This window comes from Pteropus medius, unplaced genomic scaffold, assembly GCF_902729225.1.
Source record: "Pteropus medius unplaced genomic scaffold, Ma_sr-lr_union100, whole genome shotgun sequence".
Classification (NCBI taxonomy): domain Eukaryota; kingdom Metazoa; phylum Chordata; class Mammalia; order Chiroptera; family Pteropodidae; genus Pteropus; species Pteropus medius.
The window spans coordinates 692,159-702,310 of NW_024344374.1; the positions used below are offsets into that span (position 1 = coordinate 692,159).

General features: G+C 34.1%; 1 protein-coding gene across 2 annotated transcripts in view; it reads left to right on the plus strand.

Annotated features, from left to right (window-relative positions):
- Window positions 1–9,812, plus strand: part of SMC2 (structural maintenance of chromosomes 2) — a 51,471-nt gene extending 41,659 nt beyond the window's left edge. For both annotated transcript variants that reach the window (XM_039870595.1, XM_039870596.1), the window contains 3 exons: window positions 2,436–2,596; window positions 6,242–6,389; window positions 7,330–9,812. In XM_039870595.1, the coding sequence (XP_039726529.1) occupies window positions 2,436–2,596; window positions 6,242–6,389; window positions 7,330–7,488 (468 nt within the window). In that variant the 3' untranslated portion in view covers window positions 7,489–9,812. The remainder of the gene's footprint in view (window positions 1–2,435; window positions 2,597–6,241; window positions 6,390–7,329) is intronic.
- The last annotated feature ends 340 nt before the right edge of the window (window positions 9,813–10,152 follow it).

Sequence of the window (10,152 nt, forward strand, 5' to 3'; positions counted from 1 at the left end):
CTGGGTTTCTCCAGTTTTCATTCTTCCCTTGTTTGCTAGGTCTGTGTCACCTTTAAAGGGGACACTGTTTGTCCTCTTTTCCTCCCACGAGATCACAGGCTCTTATATTTGGAAGAAGCCTTGGACACTGCCTAGTATCTGTTGTATCCCACTCCCCTTCTTCTTGAAACTGGAAGCTTTGATTGTTGGAAAACCTCTCCCAAGGACCCCTTCTGTTCTAACTTCAGTTTCTCAGAGGTCAAATATTAGTTCTAAGACTGTTTCTACGGCAAGATTGGTGTATTCCTTACCTGTTACAGATTACTCATTGCATTTCAGATTTCATAAGTATTTTTCTGTAGGTTTTTTAAAAGTATTTTGTACACATTAGATTGATAATTAGTTAATATATTAAGCAGTGACTCTTCTTATAGATGAAGAAACTAAAGGTTAGAATGATGAAGTAGTCTCTAAGATCATATAGCCAAAAACTAGAAAAACTGGGATTCTCTTTTCCTAAATTAGAACCAAAGTTAAAATTACCTTTTGTTGCTAACTGCTGTTACCCTTGTTTTTTAAGAAATGGACAATAAAATGAGGAAGTTTAGTATTCTTTTTTACTGGACTGTTATTTAAAAAAATCCCAGCTACCATTTTGTGTTTCATGGTAACTTCGGCAGATTTCAGGGTTCTTTACTATTATTTCTGTTTCCCTGGCTATATAGATTTGTCTCCTTTAGGATAATTCCTTAGCCTCTTGTATATTATCTATATGTAGATATCTGATATAGGATATATTTTCCTATATCTCCCATAACAAAAGACACTTTCTCAAAAATTCTGGACATAATTACAGTGCTGTTTGGTACTTTAACAATTCTGTGCCTCTGAGATTTAACTTGATACCTTGTTGTTGTTGTTGTTGTTGTTGTTTAATTTTATAGGAACTTTATTTGCAGTAATGGCAGCACAATTAATCCCTCTCAGTCACCTTGTTTTTTCTGCTATGCAACTAATTTTCAGTGTTCCATCTCCTAGTAGTTGTCTGTATTTTTTTAAAAGCATGCTAAAAGTTGACCCCGTTATTTAACACTGGATCTGAGAGGTTTTGTTTCTTGTTTTGCCCATGGTTCCTGAATTTAGTGCTAGTACAAATTTATCCTTTAAACTGATTTTTCCCCAATTTCCAGGGTTCTCCCAAAGCAAGTAAACTTATATGTCATGCACTATTCGCATATTAATTTTCTCATTTAATTCTCACAGTAACATGATGAGTTAGGTATTATTATTATCAACATTATTTTTAGTAGCATTCCACTGTTGTCTTAGTTCTGAGCTGCCTCTCTTGCCTGGCCAAAAAATTCGAAAAGAAAAATGAATGTAGGGTGTTTATAAATACTATGCTATCTTCCATTTTTCCCAGAAGAAACAGTGATCCTCTCTCTCTCCATTGATATGAACTCTTGTCGAGCTCTGGAAATCTGTCCCATATATAAAACTAGAACCTGTGGGAAACTAGCATGTGTGCATGTGTGCATGTGTGCAGTGCTCTTAAAATATGTATTCCTTAGTAAATCTACATTCAGGAACACTGCTTATGTCTAGGAGATTTGTATGCTGAACTCTAAGATTATTAGTCATGTCTCAGAACAGGTGGCTGAATTCTCAAATCACTGATTAAGTGTGTGTGCACAAAAATTACCCAATTACAAGCTAGAATATTGGTCCTAAATCTCTGTAATCTCCTATTGCAGCTTGATGGGAATAGGCCAAACATCTTCTTTAGTCTTTTTCTCTTGGAGTCCAATCCTACTCCTGTCCCTTGACACCTTAACTTCTTCAGCTATGAGAAGAAGCATTTAAAAAGAACAGTTCAACACTCTGAGCAGATCTGGTTGTTTGATTTCATTCCTCTTATTCTCCTAGAGTCGCCCTGATCATCTTAGGTTTTCTAAGGTCAGCTGATAACCATAGGCCCATGTTACCATACCAGTCACTAGAAAAGTTTTATAAGACAACATTTTATGGCAAAAAGTTTTGTTTTTGCTTTTCCAATGAAAGTTCCATCTCCCATATTGTGTAGTTGTATGTCTCTGAGGATTTCTGCAATATGGCCTGCAAAACTATCAAAACTTCAGGGTAGAGTTTGAGGTATAGCCTCTAGTTCCCTCTGGAAGTTAGAATAGGGCTCCGTAAACTATTTCTGTAAAGGGACAGATAATTATTTTTGGTTTTGTGAGCCATATAGTCTCTGTTGCAACTATAAGACTATTGGTGTAGGGCTAGCAGCCAGAGACAATACATAAATGAATGGATATGACCAGATTTGTCATATTGACCATAATTAGCCAAATCCTGAATTAGAGTAACAGCAAAACACACTGCTGGTATATACACATATTACCATTTGACTTTTTGGAAAACCTATATTTTAATATCATTTTTTTTTTACTCAGGTGAACAAGGATTTTGGGTCTATTTTTTCTACTCTTTTGCCTGGTGCTAATGCTATGCTTGCACCACCAGAGGGGCAAACTGTATTAGATGGTCTGGAGTTCAAGGTCGCCTTAGGAAATACTTGGAAAGAAAACCTAACAGAACTTAGTGGTGGTCAGAGGTGAGTAATCCCTTAGCTATAATCACTCTCCTCTTATTTTATTATAATCCATCATTTCATTGCCTCCCAATTTTATTTCAGTTTTGCTTTGCTTAGCTCTCTTTGCATTTAGAATTTAAGGAGCTTAACATGTAGGACAACACATTTTAGTTAGAACGTTTGATTAAAATAGTAGGCAACAAAGGATATAAGGATAAGTAAAGAGAAAATTAGACAAGATATAGAAAAAACAGTTGTTTTCAAACTTTGGAAAATGAGTAGCCTAGGATTATGCACCTGAGAGAAAGGAAAAAAAATAGTGCTGTGAGCCAGTATTGACCTCAGCTTTCTCCCTAGGCACAGTTTCTGGACTGTAGACGCAGGAAGAGAAACCCACACAAAACCCAGTAGTCTCACTAAATTAAGGAAACATTAGAATTTTGGCCCCAGTGAGCTATGCTATGGCATTAGCTCTGTACTATCCCTGAAGTGAAGGCTACTCTAGATGCCTTAGCAATGTTAATTGTAGGCCTTGAAGAGATCATGCTAATCTGAATGTAACTTATTTCTCAGAGCAAAGCCCAACACTTAAAGTTAACAAAATTGAGACTCTGAACAACATAATAAGCATCTAGCATCTGAAAAAAATTACTAGACAGAAATTAAGAAAATGTGACCTATAACCTAAAGAAAAATCTGTCAATGGAAACAGACCTAGAAATGACAGGTGATAAAACCAGCAGATAAGAAAGGTAAAGAGTTACATTAACTATTGCCAAGAATTATAAGAAAAATATGATGAGAGAAACAAATATTTTAAATAGGTATCAAGTGGAACTTCTAGAGATAATATACCTAAAAGGGAAGTTCACTGCATGAGATTAACAGATTAGACAATATGAAAGAAACATGAATGTATTTGAAGACGTATCACTAGGACCTATTCAAGCTGAACTGAGAAACATAAAAGTATAAATATAAAGCTTCACTGCCCTGTGGGACAATATCAAGCAGCCTAACATACATGTATTTGGAGTTCCAAAAGGAAAGAGGCAAAACAAAAATACTTGAAGAATGGCCCTACATTTTCCAGATTTGATGAGTTCTATAAACCTACAGACTTGATTTCTATGAACCCCAGGTAGGATAAACACATACACCAGACTTGCACACACATATAATAACACAGCAAGGCATGTCATATAAAATTGCTGTGATTTTATATGCCAGTAATTATAAGAAAAATCTTAAAAGCAGCCAGAGGTTAAAAGGCATATTACAATGTCAAGGAACAAAAGTAAGAATGACTTTAGACTTCAAAAACTATGCAAGCCTGGAACAAAATCTATAAAATGTTAAAAGAAAAACCTGCAAACTTAGAATTCTAATAGAAATAGTCTTCAAATTGAAGGCAATGTATTTTTTCAGAAAAACAAAAGTTGGAAGAATTTGATCCCAGCAGAACTGTACAAGTTCAGGAAGTTTTCAAGTGAGAGGAAAGTGGTACCAGACAGAAAGTTAGATCCACTTAAAGAAACAAATGAGTGTCGGAAATAGCATGCTCGAGGTAGGCTTCAGGGAACTGCCTCCCAGCCTTCCACAGTGACTCAGTCAGCATACTGAGAGAAACTTAGAAGGCCATGTGGTCTAATTCCTTACCTGCAGAGAGCCAAGTAATTAAAACCTCCTAAGAGAAAATTATGAATATTTACATAATTGAAGATGGTTATTAATTTTTTTCCCCTGCAGGCTGTACAATCCACAGTCCTTGAATTGTTCACATGCGCTATAATGCCATCTTGTAACTATTCTCTTATGTACATAGAAAATACTAAGACCTGTTAATTTCCCTTATGAAATCTTTTGTCGTTTTTGAGAATAGCAGTCTACTCTGTTTTTCTTTATCGATAAAATTCCCAAATATTTGGAGTCTAAAAAACACCTGCTGTCTCTTAACCAAATTTGAATTCCACAGTTTAGTTCCCAGTATCTTTACTATTTTTGCCAAAGTCCTAGAAAATGTTTTGGGGAAAATAGAAATGTATGCTTATTTTCTTATTGGGACCTAAAAATTATTTCCATAATTAAGATGGTATAAAATTATTTGTATATATACCACTATGCAGCAAAGTAGTTTAACTCCTGGCAATTTTTTTTTTTATCTGAACGAGGAAGTTTAAAGCCCAATGCCTTAAACATTTCTCACAGAGAAAGCCAATGAAAAATAATTTTAGGTTGTTTGAATGACCTCAGCTACCCTCTATAGAGGTAAATGTTACTGTTATTTGTTTTTATTGTACTGTTTTATTTTCTTTGCTAGAAATTTTGGGTTAATTTTCCTAGACCCCCTCCACTTTGTAGGCGTTTTTTCCCCACTTACATATTTCTTAATAAATACCCTATTGGAATGCAATAAGCAGTAGGTTAAGTGCTGCATACCAGGAGATATTTGAACTTACAGAATAAGTGTTACAAATATTTTTGTAATTTTTATTTTAGTGTTAAGTAATTAGATATTTTGTATTCAAATAAACAAAGCTTTTTTATAAACTGTTTAAGAAAAAATGTTATAAGAATTAGGATTCTTCATACCAAGATAGAACAAAAACAGCTAAAGTTAGCTAGAAGAGAAGTGAAAAAGAGCCACAGAATCTAAGAGTCGGTGTAACAACAAATTTTAAATAAGGTATATTAGGGTTCTCCAGATAAAAAGAACCAATAGGATATACATATATGAAGAGATTTATTACAAGGAATTGGCTCATTTTATTTTGGAGGCTGAGAAGTCCTACACTGCTGTCAGCAAACTAGAGACCCAGGAAAGCCAGTGGCGTAATTCAGTGTGAGTACCAAGAGCAATGAGGGCAGAATCTCCATATCTCAAGTAATCAGGCAAGAAGGGATTAAATTTTTCCTTTACTTTTTTTTTTTTTACTATTCAGGACCTTAGCAGACTGAATGCTGTCCACCCACGTAGGGGAAGGCAAACTGCTTTATTGAGTCTTCCCATTCAAGTCCTAATTTCATTCAGAAACACCCTCACAAACACACCCAGAAATAATATTTAGCCACATGTCTGGGTACCCCATGGTTCAGTCATGTTGACCCAATATTAACCATCACATAAGGACTGCTTAAACTTATCACACTGAAGTATTAAGAGTAATGGGCCAAAATCCATTGAACTTAAATGGTGCCAATAAAAAGTGGATAATGTGTGCACACAATGTGGATGCGTGCATAGTAACAGTTTGAAGGAGGGCACCTAAACCAGTTATACTATTACCAATATGTTACATTAAGTATATAGTTCTCACTCACCTGCTACATAGGTATCCAATAAGCAATTGGGGAAGGAAAGAGAAAACTGTTACTGCTAACATGACCTTTTCTTAAGACAGGTGCCAAGTATAATATCCGATTATTTGACTGGAAAGAACATAAACCTGTTCTGTCAAAATAAAACTCATTGAAGAGAGGATAAATGGAAAGCTAAAAGAAACATTTTAATACAAGTATTGAAGTTTGAGACTTAAAATTCTTTTTCTTATGATTATCTTTTAGCTAAATCTGTACTATTTATAACAGAATAGCAGATTTGCTTCAATATTTTGGTAAAAAGTGGTAAAATCAAGTTTTGATGGCTTTCTTCCAACCTTTTCTTAGGTCGTTAGTGGCTTTGTCATTAATATTGTCCATGCTTCTCTTCAAACCTGCTCCAATTTACATCCTGGATGAGGTAGATGCAGCCTTGGATCTCTCTCATACCCAGAATATTGGGCAGATGCTGCGTACTCATTTCACACATTCTCAGGTAGGAACCAGAAAGAGTGTCTTTATTTAAAAACAAAAGTTTTAAAATTATTTCAGTAATAGTATTTGTTCTTCTAAACTATTCTTTAGTAGTGTAGTGGTCATTATTAATCAGATATTTAAGACTGAGGAATACTAAAGCATTTTATATTTCCTTAAATATATACTTATATTCAAATGAGTTTAGAATGAAAAAGGGTTTAGTCTCCTATTAAAGAAAAGGGCATTAGAATTGTTGGTTGTAGAATAAGGAAGAAGCTAATTGTTTTCATAATTTGGAATTAATTTAGGGTTAAATGTATTTATTTCTCGAGCTTGCTGCCAGAAGATGCACAGTCTAAACAGGAAGGTTTCAGGAATATACTTATGCATGAGAACATCATGTGGCACTTGGTGGGGTACTCTGTTTCTCCTGCCTGGAAAGTAGAGAAAACCTCTTTAAGCCAAGAACAGTTTGTTTTTATATTTAATATGGCAGGTTTTTTTAGCAGATAACAGTGAAGTGGTACCTGTTTTAATTATATAAATATAAATGTTCCGTTTAAGGTAGTGGTAATGCTATAGGAACTTGGAAGCCTTTTTGATATTAAATTATCAGAGAAAAATATCTCAGTGGGGCATTTGGGACTAGTAACAAAGCAGTAGTGACAGCTGCTGAAGACAGCAACAAGCAGTCATCTAGCAGGAAATAGTAAACTTGGGTGATGAGATTCCTAAAACCGAATGTGGAAAGATAGAATCCACTCAGGTGTCTAATATTATAACTCTTTGTTACCTGCATTTGAGGACATGAATTTGCTTGGAGCCACACATTTAAAGAAATAACAAAATCAAAATATATCTGAAAAATTCTTTAACCTCAGTGTAAAAAGAAAGGAATGATTTTCTTTAAGGATTTTACAAACAGTATTTTTTATAATTTTTTTCTTTTTTCCCTTAAGTTCATTGTGGTGTCCCTAAAGGAAGGTATGTTCAACAATGCAAACGTCCTTTTCAAAACCAAGTTCGTGGATGGTGTTTCTACAGTTGCGAGATTTACTCAATGTCAGAATGGAAAGGTTCCAAAGGAAACCAAATCCAAGGCAAAAGGACCCAAATGATCATCTCATGAGGAAGTGAAAAGTACAGATTTATTCTTTCACCTTGACCTGTTTTTTAAGCAAACTTTTTAAGAACTTGGGATTTATCTAATTTGTTTATATAAAAATTTAGTGTTATTTTGTTACTTAATCCATATTTTTTCTTCCTTTAATCCCTTATAAATGAGCATAGATTCCTCTTTTCTTAATTAGTGTAACTATGGCCTAATTACTGTGACTGTGATTTTATGTATGTCATCAATTATTTTTCTTACACATCTTTTATATATTAGGGAGCCTGAGATACCTGGTTGGTGGTAAATGCTGTTTGTAAAAGCAAAAATACAAAGAAATAGATGAAATTAAATTATAGAATAAATATAGCTGATAATCAGCTTTTAATTTCTATGGTAATATTAATGTGTTTTCTGTTGCTAATAAAGTCATTCAGCTAAGGAAGAATTATAAAGCAAGTAGCTGGACCAACAAAGGGAACAAAAAGAAAGCTGTTAGGCAAGAACTGAGCTATTTTGTGGGTAGTTCCTTGAGGACACAAAATCCCTGATTGAGATTCAGATGACAAATCTTTCAAGGTCTTTCCCATTTTATGAAGTTTGAATATCATGTTTCTATGTGCTTACTCACTGGTCTTTGCAATCTTAAGTTTTTAAAAAATATATTTCAATAGAAGCTTTGGAGAAGATGTGTTGTATGCTTTCTGCAAGTTTATCTGACATCTCCCAATATTTTCATATAATTTTGTCAGCTTTTTCATAATCCAATCAATAATGATCTCTTGGTGAATAAGAATGTAGGAGCCAGCGGACCAAACCAAATTTATCTTTTTCCTTCAATCAGATATATATGTAAGTAAATTAGCTCTATCTGTTCTACCAAAGGGACTCAAATTTTGATGATTATTGTGTTTCTTAGTATCTTCTGTTTTCCAGTTAAAAAGGTTGAAGTTCCGTTAATAACTCAAAAGATAATGCTACTAAACACGATTATGTCTAGCTCTTGATATCTCTAGGTATATCACCAGAATAGTGTCTCAAACTGAGTCTTGAAAGGTCTGACATGATCTAATCTGATCTAGGGTATGTTATTTTAATCCCACATCCCTCCTTCATAATTGTCTTAGTTCCTTTGTGTTATCCTGTCCCTAATGAATGCTCATACTTCTTGGCCCTGTATTTAACATTTCTCATTCTTCATCCTCATACATATGTGAGGATGTCAGATAACACCCAGGTAACTAATATTATGGGATACGTTGGAAAGGATGGAATCTTAAAAACACCTCTGTCTACTGTGGAAGGCAAGGGAGATAAGGCTATAAATGCTGTTACAGCAAGCCCAGTATCACATGTAACAGACTTAAGTTTTTTATTTTCTTTCAGGTGTATTGCAGATTGTTTGCCAAAACAGTTATAGCAGTTTACACTGTCACTAATCTATAGTGTACCTATCACAACCTAGTCAGCACTGGCTGTTAATTTTAATACTTCTGATTTACTACTTATAAAATGGTACTTCATTACTGTTTTAACTAGCATTTTATAAATAACTTGTGGGGTTGAATATTTTGCCATATATACTAAATTTCTTTCCCCTATTACAAATTTTGTTTGTTTGCTTTCCTAATTTTTGTCATATAATTTTGCTCTTTGATGAAAATCTTCAAACATTAAATTTTTGTGAGTAATGTTGTCATTCTTTGATTAGAGGGGAATGAGGGTATTTATTTTACACATCTGCAATAATGAGTAGCTGTGCGCTTTCCATGTATCAGACACCATTCTCACTTGCACATATTTTCACATTTAATCCAATAATATTCCATTGAGGTAAGTACTATTGTTAACAGCATTTTAGGTATGCTAATAGCAAATGCAAAAACATAAACTTGAGAATCCCTCTTCTAATATGGTGGAGTAACCTAACAGGCCAACATTCCCACAGTCATGTCATCTTCAATCAGGGCAATTTTGTTTCTCTTTGATCTGTATACCTTTTATTTCCTGACCTTATTGCACTGGCTTGGACTTCCTGCACTATGTTGTATAAGAGTGATAAGAACTGGCATATTTGCCTTTTCCCAAAGTTAAGAGGAAAGCATTCACTCTTTCACCACTAAGTATAATGTTAACTATAGGCTTTGGATATTCTTTATCAAGTTAAATAAGTTCTATTTCTACTTTTAATCACTGTTTTATCATGGATGTGTGTTGAATTTTGTCAAGTGCTTTTTCAGCATTGATTGATATGATCATGTAACTTTAGCCTGTTAGTACTATGAATTACATTGCTTATTTTTTGAATATTAAACTCTGGAATAAATCCTGCTTGGCATGGTGTATAATTCTTTTTATGTATTGCTGGATTCTGTTTGCTAATAGTTGGGTCCTGATTTTTGTGTATATTCATGAGGGACATTGGCCTATAGATCTCCCCATACCACCACCACTGCCTTTATTTGGTCTCAGGGTAATACTAGCTTTATAAAATGAATTGGGAAATGTTTTCTATTTGGGGGGAAGCATTTCTTAATTCTCAAATACATGGGAATTTTCTAAGTAGCTTTCTCTTACTGATTTCTAGTTTAATTTAGTTAGTTATGGTCAAGGATCATACTTTGTGTCATTTCAGTTTTTAAAAAATTGTTAGAATGATAGATTTAAATGC